The sequence below is a fragment of the Colossoma macropomum genome, unplaced genomic scaffold, assembly GCF_904425465.1.
Source record: "Colossoma macropomum unplaced genomic scaffold, Colossoma_macropomum, whole genome shotgun sequence".
In the NCBI taxonomy this organism is placed as follows: Eukaryota; Metazoa; Chordata; class Actinopteri; order Characiformes; family Serrasalmidae; genus Colossoma; species Colossoma macropomum.
In genome coordinates, this window is record NW_023494793.1 from 28,117,298 (window position 1) to 28,131,663 (window position 14,366).

Here is a 14,366-nt window from a genome sequence, read left to right on the forward strand (position 1 = left end):
GAGTGTCTAAAAAAGAGATCATCAATGTCTGAGCACAACTCACCAACATCAAACCTTACGATCCAGTACAGCCTTTTAGCAGATAGAACACACAGGATGAGGGGTTTTTTTTTACTTTTGCATGAAAAACAACAGATTTTTAATAAATAATCAAATAAGGAAAAGTCTCAGGACAGCAGTATAGCTTTTAACAATATTGCATTTGGTCCAAAGTACTGAAACACTCTACTTCAATTACTTGTTCCTCTATGTTTTAGTCTCAGAGCTTTTAGTCTCAGTGTACAGATTTAAAAAAACATTTCCTGCTAAAAATTACTCAGCTTGATTTCTGAACTTCACGTTTTGTTTTTTTTTTGTTTGTTTTTGTTTTTACCCGATTTTCTCCCCAATTTAGTCGTCTCCAATTCGACCCGCTAGTTAGGACTCCCCCAATCACACGATGCTATCAACGCTAGGAGGGTGAAGACTAACACAGGCTTCCTCCGAGACCTGTGAAACCAACCACCGCTTCTTTTCGAACTGCCACTCACGCAACGTCATTGGACAGCCGAACGCGCTCGGAGGAAAGCGCCAACCGCCAGATCTGTTACGTCAGCTAACAGACGCCTGCGCTGAGTGATGGGGGAGAAGGAGGGGCCATCCCACCCACCCAGAGAGAGCGAGGCCAATTGTGCTCTCTCGGACTCCCGGCTACGGATGGCTGTAGCATCACCAGGGATCGAACGCGCGATCTCCTAATGATAGGGCCAACGCTTAGACGGTTGTGCCTCTCGGGAGCGAACTTGACGGTTTGAGTATACATGTCAAAGTCAAACAAATTATACTGTTATATAACTTTGTAATCTATCATCTTTATATTTTAAATATTTTCATATATTGGGTTTGGCCATTTCGCTAAAGCTGAGTTCAGTGACTGTTTCTGTGTGGCACAATATTGAAGTCACCTATAATCTGCCATTCTGTTTCATAAAACAGTGCAGGTTTTGTGTTTGATGCGTGTTAAATTTAATTCTTGTTAAAAGTCTTTTTGAAATTGTTCTTCTTGTTTCTTTATTTAATCAAACATCTTTAATTAAAGACAAGTGATCCAAAAGTAACGGAAAGTAATCAGATTACATTAGTATAGTAAAACTTTGAAATAGGTTACAATTACATTTTTTAACAGGGAATCAATAATCTGTAATGGAATACATTTTTAAGCTAACTGTCTCAACCCTGGATAAAACTCAAGACCATACTAATGCACAGCAGAAGCCATATGTCAACAACGTCCAGAAAGGCTGCTGACTTCTCTAGACTTGAGCTCATCTGAAATGGATTGATTGAAAGTTCAAAAGCCAGGGTCTGTGGCATACATAACTTGCACATCTGTGAAGGCACCATGAGCGCTGAAAGATGTATAGACTGTTTGGAGCAATGTGCTGCCTTCTAAACATCTTTTCCAGTGCCCTGTTGTAGACATCAAATTTTAAATGAGTGTATATTTAAAAAATAAACAAACAAAAAAAAACACTAGTAAAAAAAGTTTGCAAGGTAAAACATCAAATACTGTGTTTTGTACTGTTTTCAGTATAATACAGGTGAAACAGAATTCACTAATCACTGCTTTCTGTTTTTCTGTTTTTATTAGCATTTCACATACTGTGCCAACTTTTTTACTTGGAATTGAGATTTGTAAGTGATCTATGATATTTAGGTAGATTGAGACAATATAGTGGACAATGCAGTGCTATTTGTTCGTTCTATTGCCTTCCAAAATAACAAATTTGATCATAAGCAATAATCAGTGCATCTATGACAGTAATTTCTTCCACTTTAAAACATGGGTGGGGAACTCTGGTTTGTGAGGGCCAGATCCCTGCACACTTTGGTGATTTTCATACTCAAGCACACTTGTTTCAACTCAGCAGTTCATTACCGGGTTTAGTTGGTGTGCTAGGGCTAGAAAACACCAAACTCTGCTGGACTCTAGCCCTCAGTTCCCCTCCCATGCTCTAAAACAGGGGTATTTAATTAAAATTCAACAAGGTCGAGTCAGAGGAATTATCCTCAAGCAAAGGTCCGGATCATCATGATGTCTAACTTGCATTATGACTCAGTGCCATATACTGAAGTAGCCTAGAAGGTATATCAACATCTTATGCAGTCAACAACTGAATGTCAAACCAAATACAATTCAGTAATATTTCAATAACATTTCTTGTCAGTTTTCTCTTTTTAGAGCATGCCATGTGAAATAACTTCCCTCTCACTCACTTTCTTCTCCAACTGCTGTTTCTCGCCTCGTCCCTAAACTGTGTGTGCATCACTCACTCAAGTCTCGGTGCTCATCGTAATGCACAGATCTTATTGGCTGAGTAGCATCACGTGTGATATTTACAGTGCATGCGATTGGTCTGTGAGTCTATTGGGCTGCTAAAGCGGGAGCATAAAGGCTAGAAAGGTTATGCCGATTAAAATAGGACCACCCTGTCTAATTAAATAATTCTCCATAGTTTTCGGTTATAGGTCCAGGTCCGCATAGGACAGCGTCTGGGTCCGGACTCGGACCACTGTCTGCCTATTAGTGACCTCTGCTCTAAAACATACTGCTACATGTTTAAAATGCTGTAACTACAAAGGAAGGCATCAGGCATTTTAAGAAAGAACAGTTGAGGTCATTCACATCACTGCCTACAGTACAGGCAGTCATGTAGACTCTAGGAATTTCTCAATTCCAAAGTTAATGGTCAAAATTAAGGCTCCATCATAAGACAAAATTATGCTCCAGTAGAGATAGTCTTTATATCAGTTCTGAGCAGTGCTTCTAAAACGTCTAATAAGATAAACTCACCTGGGATATAAGAGAGCCCATTGTGCTTCATTCAGAGGCAAGCCCAGAATGCACATTCACATTCTAAATAAACTAGTTTTGCCCTGTAGAAATGGTGACTCAGTTATTATTAAGTGAATCAGAACTATTAGACTTTTGTCACCAGTCTAATATACATCTAATGTAATTTACCAAGGCAAAGAAGGAACCTGAGGCAAAAGTGATGTCCATCATAAAGGGTTATAGTACTGCGTAATGTGGTTTTTATTTAGACACTAGCCATTTAGACACCTGAAGGGCTTCTGAAGGTCCTCACAATGTTAAAGGGATGATTCATCCATAAAATGCTGGAGGTCTCACAGTTGAACTGTGCATTGTTTTGTTTTTTTCAATAACGTTCATAGAATGTTTTAAGCTCCTAGGGAACCTAAATCTGTGTTTTCTTGTGCAGGTTATCTTGTTTTTGCAAACCATCAGTAAACATGTGCTAAGTATACTCTTTGAATAATGTTCCTATGACCAATAAATGGCTGATATGTTTAACCATATTTCCCTCCTCTCAATAGACCACTGTAGTCGTGCGTCATTCTGTAGTCCTCGTTATGCCCATATTAGGAACTCTGGGTCTAAGATTGATTTCTCTATGGCCAGAATGAATAGGGTTTTCGAAAAATTGCCTCTGTCGCACTCTGTGTTAAATAAAAATGTTCAGAACTCGATACGTTTTGTCCTGTGTACATTTTTCTCCCGAATACCACTGGATCCTCCAAATTACGAGGTCGTGAAGAGCTATAATACTAATATTCCTACATGCGAGCTGAAGCTACTGCGCATCAATTTGATGTCACTAAGATACACGAAACTAAGGCGGGCTGTGCTGGTGCTCCAACGAGTTGCGCTACCTTATCGAAATCTTGTACCGTAGCGCATATTTACAGGTATACCCGTAAATAAAACTTCTTGATAGGATATTTTGATAGCCTAGAACTCCTTATCAAAAATACTACCTGTGGTAAAACTACGAGGCTCAATTACGCTTGTTTTTTCACCAGTTTCTTGTTTGAAGTTCCACCTTAAATGGTGCAGCTGCTGTGACTACCGATCACAAACATTAGCAAACGAGACAAAATACCGGCCTGTTGGTTCTGTGAAACAGCAAAAAATAACTTAATGTCACTCAGCTATTAAGCGGAAATAGAGAAACCTCCTCATATCATGCCTTTCAACCGTCCATGAAGCTGAAGTCAGCTTCTTTTTCACCGGCTGCTTGTTCAAATTTTCCTGTTCCATCTTAAATGGCGCAGCAGTTCAGAATGTAACTGCCTCACCATTTAAGGTGGAACGGGAAATGCTGAACAAAAAGCTGGAGAATGTCCTGAGAAAATGTCCTCAGAAAAATTTTACCAGCATTAAAATAACAAGTAGGATATTTTGAGAGCCTAAGGCTACATTTACACAGCAGGTAAAAGTGGCCAAAATCCGATCTTTTTCTTCATATGTGACACAGATGTGTCATCTGTGTGTCAGTGTGAACAGCAAAACACCCACTGAATCTGACATTTTCAATTCCGATTTGAGACGCTTTCATATGTGGTACTGAAATCCGATACGTATCCGATCTGCGGCAACGCGACTCAGTCTGAACAGCCAGATTGGAATTCATGGGACTTTTACGTCAGTCCAACTCGATATTCGTCATAATTTCGCGCTGCTGAGACTCATAAATCTTTAGTCTGATGTTTCTGTACCAAAACATTTAAAAAGACTTATCGCAGCCGCTCCGTGTTCAAAGAGGTTTCGAACGAAACGGCCAAACGCAGCCGGAGGAGACGAGACCGAGGCTGCAGTGTCAAAAAAGTTTAAAGAATCCGAGGACACGAACCAAAGAAGTGCCAGTGGTGAATAACGTGACCTTTTTACGGTGAACTCGAACACATTCTGGGTGATGAGTCCAGCTGTCAATCATTGGAACTTCATAATCGCTCCTGTGATGCTGGCGAAGACTAAACTGAAAGCTGGCCATCATGATTGTTTACCTCTGGACGAGCCACGTGAGGCATTGTTCTTTTGCGCATGCGCATCGGTTTAGGAGCGTGATCTGTTCAGACTGATGTCGCATACAGGTCACATTTAAAAGATAACGTGAACAGCCAAACAAGAAAATCGGATTTGGTGAGAAAATTAGATTTGGGCCACTTTTACCTGCTGTGTAAACGTAGCCTAAATCAGTTTATCAGGGGGTCAGCAGTGATATTAGGCTGAGTCTGTACTGGATTCTCCTGAGTGCAGGTACGTTTGTAGATCTTTTCAAATCAAGCTAAAAGGAAAAATCTATCGTGTTTCAGTGAGCATCTGATGAAGAACAGAGATCTGCAGGGAAACCTGCTGATTTTGTTCTGTCCTCAGTCTGTACATGGAAATGTGCACTGACAAAACCTGCTTAAGGAGACTGCCAGTCTAATGACATGAACTCAGTGTGCAGTAGCTTTAGCTTACATGTAGCAATATTCATATTTCAACTCTTTAACGACCTCATAATTCAGAGGATCCAGTGAAATTCAAAAGAAATATGTTCATAGGACAAAACATATCAGGTTCTGAACATTTTTATTTAACACAGGGGGGCGATAGAGGCGATTTTTCAAAAACCCTATTCATTCTGGCCATAGAGAAATGGAGATTAGCAGAGCATGGCACCGGCTACAAAATGATGACACAGCTACAGTGGTCTATGTAAACTGCACGGTCCTAATCTTGGGTATCGCTTCCTCAAGCATTCCCCTGACCAATCACAAGTCTGATATCTCTTGTCCCGCCCCCACAAAACAAAGTCAGAGAAACTTGGCAAACTAAAGCTCACGCAGCATAACCAAAAACGAGCAAGGTAGACCACCTGTCTGTAGCTACCTGTTGCCCGTTCATTTGTTTATCCATGAACATTTGTACATTCGTTTATCGTCCGTCCATCTGTTCGTCTGTTCCTTCGCACATTGCTTTGTCCGTCTGCTTTTTCGTCCCTCTGTCCGTCTGCATATCTGTTGACCAGTGACTTTTTTTCATCCAGTAACCATCACTTAAATGTTGGATAATGATTTTAGTTTTGTATGAGTGGGCAGGCTAGGAGTGTTGGACAGAGAGCTGTCGAACCAGCCGCTCAGATCTGATCTAATCAGTGTTTTTTTGGTTTGTTTACTTGTTTGTTTTTCTAATATTTATATCTAATATTTTTCATTTAAGCTTTGGTAGATGTTTAACACTCAAGTTTAGTATCATACAGTCTTTTTTTCATATTTGGTTCTTGTATGAAAAATGTATAAAGGTGTTTAAATACTTTTGGTTATACAGTTTTTTGATATCAAGAAAGCTGCAATTGTGCTGTCCATTTTATCTTGACACGGCCGTCTTTGTGGTGAGGGTGAGGTGTGAACTTTTTTCACAACAAAGGTTTCTCATATATATACATATATATATATATATATATATATATATATATATATATATATATATATATATATATATATATATATATATATATATATATATATATTTGAGAATGGCCACTAGGGGGCCTGCAGAAAGAAGCTATGTTTTGCACTAGATGTATGAGGTTAATGTAGCTAACACATAATGGAAGATTATAGCTACCAGCTACCAGATTATAGCTTTCCAGCATTGTGGAAACTATGTCTTAATCCTCACATGTTGGTGGCTGTATACTTCCATCACTTGTTAGCTACTTCAGTCTTGTGTACAATTGTAAAATTGTGATTTTTAGCTGAATATCACTTGTGTGTTATTTTGACAGGCCTGAAATCTTCTTAGTAAAAGAGTAAAAGATTAAGTATTTTGAGTTGAAGCATGATCAGCTTCAAATACTGAATCTATTATTAATTTAATTCCCATTGGTTAAATATAAATAACATACATGTGAGTATTAACTAACCATTAATTAACCATTAAGAGTATTAACTCAACACGGCGGAAGATTGGGGGGGCAAGATGGTGCTTATTTATGCAGCAATGCTGCACCTGTAGTCTTTAAACACAGCCAAGGAACAAATGTAGACAAGCGTTTATATTTGAAACTGTTGGTGAATTCTTGATTGTATGTCTCTCGTTTGGTGACTAGATTTTACTTTTTTGAGAAAACTTGGTCCTATGGGCAAAGGCAAATGTAAATAGCAACCTGTTGCAGCTAATGTGGCTAACATCTCCTCCTCTCCTGTGTCAAACGATGCTGATACAATAGAAGAAGAAAGCACTGTAAGCTTCTCCACAAAGGACGCAAACAAATCTTTTCCGCATCTTCCTGGCACTCCAATTACGAGCTCTGTTTCAAAGCGAGGTAAAACAGCACCTTCAGAATCTGATTTGAGTACAGTTCTGTGTTCCAGTCAGTCTCTCTATGCTAACTGTGAAGTCATATTCGAGAAATTTGCAGCAACGTATGTAACGGTCAAAACACCGACCACACTCAGTAGAACAACTTCTTCAAGATAGTTCCAGGCATACAGAGAAGATTGAGGTGCTCTATAAGACCACCCTCATGCTGACCAAAGAAAACAAAGAACTGAAACTCAGCTTTTGAAGGCTAATAGCTACAAACGCAGATGGAGGCTCAGGCTACATGGCGTTAAGGAGAGCAACCAACAAGAGGACACTCGCCAGCTTGCAATCAAGATCCTTGCTGAGAAGTCGCCTGAGGGTGTGGAATCAGGAGGAAGAAAGGAGACAACTTGATGAGAGCTGTATTCATACAGTTCAGCAAGCAGCTTTATCAACACGTGATACGGAAAGATGCAAAGGTTCAAAATACCTCAAAGAAGCCCATCTACGCTTTAAATAAAACCTGTCACCAGAAGAAAAGGCAGATAGGGCCAAAGTGTGGCATGAGAGCCTGGCAACAAGACATCTTACAGAGGTGCCTTTGCTTACATCGAAGGTAAAAGAGTGGTCACTGACGAACTATAGAGGATGCAACTGTAAGACAACTGACTGCTAATTGCTGCTGCTACGATTAATCATAGTGCAGTCTTACAGGTGTTTCAGACGAAAGTTTTAGTCTGGTCACATGATGGCGAGTCTGTCTGTTCAGCATTCAGCCGGGTTTAATTTCAGTTTGAGAGATTTTGCAGGTTCATATTTGTTGCATTGGTTTTATGGATAATATAAATTTTGATAGATTTTGGGAAATTACATTTTCTGCGCTTGTTTGAGATTTGAGAGGCATAACTAAAGAAAGGCACTTTTTCTTTTCAGTAAACATAATGAGGCTCAAATAATTTTTTTTTCAAGAATCACTTTCTTGTGATGCTGATTCTAAATGTTGGGAAGCATAGTGGGGGGATGCTGCCTTTTGTCATGGTGCAAACTATTCAGCTGAGGTTGCAGTTCTTTCACATAAATTTATAGGGCATATATTGTAGACGATCTACTCAGTTTTTATGGCCACAATCAAAGTTCAGTTTATTTAAACATGTTTCAGAAAACTATTACTAAGACTGCCAGTGATAAAAAAAATATGAGGCTATTATATTTATATTATATATTTATGGATAAAGTTAAACAATCTGCTGATATATTTAAAAAGTAAGGATATGAACTATACTCAGAATTGCAAATGTTTTAAATTTAAAATTAGGCAGTTAGCTGTGCAGCATGGCAAAGAGATAAAAGCTTCAAAATCCCAAAAGCTTTATTCAGTACTTTCTAAAGAATCATTTAACACCGAGGAAGAAACAAAATTACATCTTTGCTTTGCAAGGAAATTGATGACCTTAACATGGAATTAGCTAAAGGTGCCTTTATAAGATTAAGAGGAAAATACTTAGAGGAAGGGGAGAAAAACATTAGCTTTTTTTTTGCGTTATAAAAAGAAAAATAACAAAAGGAACTCCATACCAGCCTTAATTATAAATGGTAAGATTCGCAAATCTCCTTCCAAGTCCCCAGGCTCTGATGACTTATATATATATTATGTACGTTGTTGTGTAAAAAGTATTTGCCCCTTCCCAATTTCTTCTATTTTTTGCATACTTGTCACACTTGAATATTTCAGATCATCAAACTACCCAAGTAAACACAAAATGTTGTTTTTAAATGATAATTTCATTTATTGATGGAAAAATACTGTTCAGCCCTACCTGGCCTTAGGTGAAAAAGTCAACCAAAGTTAGTTTTAAAGTTAACCAAATTCATGTGACTATTGGGTTCAATTTCACTAGCCACACCCAGGCATGATTACTGCCAAACCTGTTGAATCTTGATATCACTTAAATAGAACCTTTCTGGCAAATGTAAAGCAGGCTAGAAGGTCTCAAAAAGCATCACATGATACTATGTTCTAAAGAGATTCAAATACAGACACAAAACAAAGTCACTGGAAAGGCTTACAAAGCCATGGCTAAGGCTGTGGGACTCTAGCAAACCACAGTGAGAGCCATCATCCACAAATGGAGAAAGCATGGTACAGTGGTGAACCTTCTCAGGAATGGCCAGCCTACCAAAATTTCACCAGGAGCGCATCAACGACTCATCCAGGAGTTCAAAAGAATGCAAATGAATATCTAAACAACTGCAGGCCTTACTTGCCTCAGTGAAGGTCAGTGTACACGATTCCGCAGTAAGAAGGACACTGGGCAAAAATGGCATCCATGGGAGAGTTGCAAGGTGCAAACCATGTTGACCACAAAGAACATAAAGGCTCGTCTCGTATTTGCCAAAAAACATCTAGATGACCCCCAAGACTTTTGGGATAATATTCTGCGGACTGATGGGTCAAAGGTGGAACTTTCTGGAAGATGGGTTATATCTGGCGAAAGCTAACACCGCATTTCACCATAAGAACGTCATGCCAACAGTCAAACATGGTGGTGGTAGTGTGATGGTCTGAGGCTGCTTTGCTTCTGCAGGACCTGGATGACTTGTCATAACTGATGGAACCATGAATTCTGCTCTGTATCAGAATATCCCGAAGGAGAAGGTCCGCCTGTCAGTTTGTGACCTAAAGCTTAAGCGCAGTTGGGCTATGCAGCAGGACAATGATCTGAAGCACACAAGCAAGTCCACCTCTGAATGGTTCAAAAGAAACAAAATCAAGGTTTTGAAGTGGCTAAGTCGAAACCCTGACATGAATCCCATTGAGATGGTGTGGCAGTACCTTAAAGTTGATGCATGAAAACCCTCCAGTGTAGCCAAATTCAAACAATTCTGCAAAGAAGGGTGGGCCAAAATTCCTCCACAGCGATGTAAAAGACTCATTGCAAGTTATCACAAACAGTTGATTGCAGTTGTTATTGCCAAGAGTGGCAAAACAGGTTTAGGGGTCAATTACTTTTTCACATGAGTGATGTAGATTTTAAATCTTTATCTTCAATAAAGAGGGAAAAAAAATGGAATGTATTAACCACAGATATTAATTTAAAAAAAAAAAAGCAAGGCTTTTAATAAATTCTGTATCCTCGATAAAGCTAGAGAAGTGCATTTGAAGACACTTCACAATATATACCCTACAAACAAGATAATAGCAAGATTCCAAAACATCAATTTTAGCTGCACCTTTTGTCCAGTGGATTGTGAGCCCATGCCTCATCTTTTTGTTGTTTTTACTTTTTGATCAGACTTATCAATTTTCTTTGCAAGAAAAGCAAATACTACCTTTATCTTAAAGCTGTGTGATGTAATATGCTACTTCTCTTATACAGATCTGGATGTGGAGTACATAGTAAATATTATGATCTTAATGGGTAAATACTGCATACACAAGTGCACATTTTGCACAACTTTTAGATAGGTAAATAACGAAAAAAAAAACTGATGTTATGAATGCCCCATGACTCCTTTTTTTTATCAGGAATGATAACATCCCATTATTTTCTAATTTCTTCATTAATTAATCGTTTCTGATATCTTCCCAATATCTTCCCCCTACCTATCCAATATCAGACAAAACACATGAAATTCTAGCACTCCCATTTCTTTTGAGCCTCTGTGCCTACCTTTGCTTTGTAGATAATGTGGACTGCGTTGTAGTGGGTCATCTGGCTCATGAATCCAGCAGGAGAAAGTTACGATCCACAGTTAGATGCATTTGAGCAGGTTGGAAGCCTGTTGGGCATGTGGAGTTTCAGGTGAACTAATAAAAAGTTTCAGACTAAAACTCAAAACAGCTAAACTGTCGCAGATTAGGTCCACACCAGTTCAGAGCCGTCGAGAACAGAGTAGCTTCCTCCTTTGTGCATTTTCATAATCCCAAGACGTAACAACAGATCCAGTACTGTCTAAAACTTGAGTCCTTGTGTAGGCACACTTTCCTTGTGTCTCTCTTCCTCACTCTCCTTGCTTTTGATTTTTATGCCTCCTCTTAAGCCTTCTCTCTCTCCCTTTCTCTACCGCTCACCCTTGGTGTGTTTCTCCCTCTCTCTCTCTTTCTCTCTCTCTCTCTCTCTCTCTCTCTCTCTCTCTCTCTCTCTTTCTGTCTCACTTATGCATGCTGAAATATGTAGTTCTACTGTTGTAGATACAGTGACACTTGTATAAGGGTCCCGTATATACGTTTGTTGTGACATTAATCTTATTTAAATCTCACATCACCTCTTTGAACACACACATAAACACACCTGAATATGCTAGATTAAGTCTTGAATAAATATTCAAGATTCATTATTATTATTATTATTATTATTATTATTATTATCAAAAAACCTGAAAGATACAGTGTAGTTGATCTTGAAGCCTATGATGTGTTTAGAATAGTCGCATGATATAATTAATGTAAATCTCTGAGTTCCTTGTGTCTGTTTATACTTGAATATCTAGTTTTTGCAATATGCTTCTTTCTGCTTGTTGTTCCGTATGCATTGCATGCCTTTTCATATTCAAAGGCATGCTGTTCCCTGTTGGGGACTGGCTAACATTACTTCAATTTCAGAATCCTTGCTCTGTCCTGGTTGTGTTCATTCATTATGAGTAATGGATTTAGGAATTGGTTCTGGTATTCTGTACAACTTTAATCAGATAAACTGCAGTATGCTTTTCATGAAGGTTCTTAAAGGATTCTTGGGGGGGTGGGGAATGCAACCAATAAGACATGAAGAACTCCTAAGACTCCGTCAGACTTCATTGCTGTCAACACAGCGGTGATACTAATAACTTCCAAAGGGGTCTGGAGGTTTTGCTGTGTACTGGTAAGATGCTTCCCATCCATATGCACAGCTTTGCAAGCTCAAATCCACACATGGTGCACTACACAAGACTGCTTACAATTCTAGAGGCCAGGAGGTTCTAATATGTACTCTGTTACTGATTCCTATTAAACTTCCAGTGGATTCACAAGGCTTCCATATTTGAAAGAAGTATATTTTTCCAAGATCTTTATTGATATGTTATCAGATCAAGAGCTGAACGTTTGTTAAATTTGCAGTTATTGACTTGTTGAGGGGTTATCTCTGCCAGTTTTCATCAAATAAAAATCCCTTGAAAAGAAGTAGACTGTTTAAATCTGCGTGTAAGGTACGTAGAACAAACCTGAGATGAAAAGTTTGACCTCATGTAGAGTAGAAAATGGGCAAGAAGTGCAGTTTAGTACTGGTGTGTCAGTTTCCTGTCCTGGAGGGCCACACTGCTGCAGTCTTATGTAGCATACCTGACCCAAGTCATTAGGTAATAACAAAGGCCTTCATGAGTTGAATTCAGAGTGTTAGAAGAGGGAAAAAGTTCTGCAGAGCTGAGACCTATCAGGACCCGAGTTTGACTCCGCTGGTATAGTGTGTGTTTCATGTAGTACTAGATGCAATTAAGTTATCTTTCCTGTCAGAACAACACTTTGTATATTCAAAATGGTCACTTTACAAGTAGGAAAAAATGTTCTTAACTTTTAATAAAGTGTCAAAAGATTTTATTCCGAATGCACTTGGAGCATTTAAATTGGTCTGTTCATAATGAAATATTCACACAATGTAAGTTCCACCTGGAAAATATATAAAAAAAAAGGCAAAAATGGAGATTCAAGGTTTTGTCCTGACAGCGGCAGTACATAATGTGAGTGTGAGGAGGAGATGAGTTAGCTCAAGCAAATGATTATCTTGCTGCTGGTGACTTGGTTTGCCACATTACGTGCCATGGAAGTGGGACAGGAAGTAACCGGAGTATAGTAGTATTTCAGACTTAGTTTTAAATATTCTTTTTTTTTGCAATACTGCATCATGCTGTAATAGCTCCACATATTGTCTACATTGTGCCTTTATACTGAATCCACCTTTTTTGGATCCTCCCTTATAAGTCTGCTCTGTTTTTATGGCTGCCTTCATCCTGGCAGTCAAAAATGCCAGATTCATGCATGTCCAAGACTCCAAAGCGCATCACCTGCAAAGCTTTCATACCTGTAAAGGCTCCCCTCTGTGCCAGCACTTGATATTTTATCTCTGGTAAAGAGAAAGTGAGCTCTTTCTCACTCTGTTGGACAGAGTACACAGACTGCAAGTCATTCTGCGGGAATCATTCACACGCACGCTGGAAAACTCAAGGCGTGGAATTTGCTCCCACTGTGAACTGGCAAATGAAAAACATACTGGACCAAAGCATCTGTGAGCCCGCACAGGAGTAGGCTGTACTCGTTGAAAAGAAGCAATTTAAAAAAAAACAATATGCAGTGTAAAGCTAAATTCACTCTACCTGGTGGTTTGTTGTCTATTTTACCTTTTGAGCTATTAGTGGACTTCAAGAACAGCATTACTTTGACCATGCTGAACATAGAATACCATGCAACATGTAAATGATCATTGGATATGTTTACATGCAAAGATTTTTGCCAATTCAGTTGAATTCAGTCCAATTATAGATTAAGACTGAGCTGTTTATATGCACACTCTACTCCACAGTCTGATGAAAATCTCTGTTTACATGCACAATACAAGTAATTAGATCCAAAATTACACGCTTGCGTAGAGTACCACTTAGTATAGACGTTACCATGACAACGAGCATCACGTGAGTCCAGTCATACTGAGGCAAGCAGCAGTATGTTACCTGAGTTTTCAGTTGGCACGCTTATGCTTTTAATTGCTTTAAAATAATGGTAAGTGCAAGAAATGTACTTTACATAGAGGAAGACGTCATGTCCTGCAATATTCTGAGCAGCTCATGATTGTGAGCTTTATGGCCATCCATCGTGCTAAATATTTTTAAGTCTTTTAAAGTTTGAAGCATAAACTTCATCACCTCTGCAGGCCAGTTTCTGGCTCCCGCCATGTTGAACATTATGAACTTCTGTTATGATGCAGATGCCGATGTGCAGAATGCACTTAAACTTTCCGACTGGGAATGTAATCAGATACAGATGTTTATTCTTCTATTTAATAGATTATTTACAGAATCACCCACCTTGTTAAATTGGATAGAAATTGTGTTCGGAATGGTCTCAATTGTACAAGTCTATTCTGATTGAGGTTTATACATGGACATATTCTATTCTGATTAAGCTATTAGTCGGATTATTAATGGATTATTAGGCTGCATGTAAACGTGGCTAATGCCCTTAAAAGACAATAGATCAGTT

The 14,366-nt window shown here is 38.8% G+C and overlaps 1 protein-coding gene across 3 annotated transcripts in view; it reads right to left on the bottom strand.

The window, feature by feature from the left end:
• Positions 1-11,226, bottom strand: part of csf1b (colony stimulating factor 1b (macrophage)) — a 37,698-nt gene extending 26,472 nt beyond the window's left edge. For all 3 annotated transcript variants that reach the window (XM_036579062.1, XM_036579061.1, XM_036579060.1), the window contains exon 1: positions 10,810-11,226. In XM_036579062.1, coding sequence (XP_036434955.1) covers positions 10,810-10,860 — 51 coding nt within the window. In that variant the 5' untranslated portion in view covers positions 10,861-11,226. The remainder of the gene's footprint in view (positions 1-10,809) is intronic.
• Positions 11,227-14,366: the final 3,140 nt, after the last annotated feature.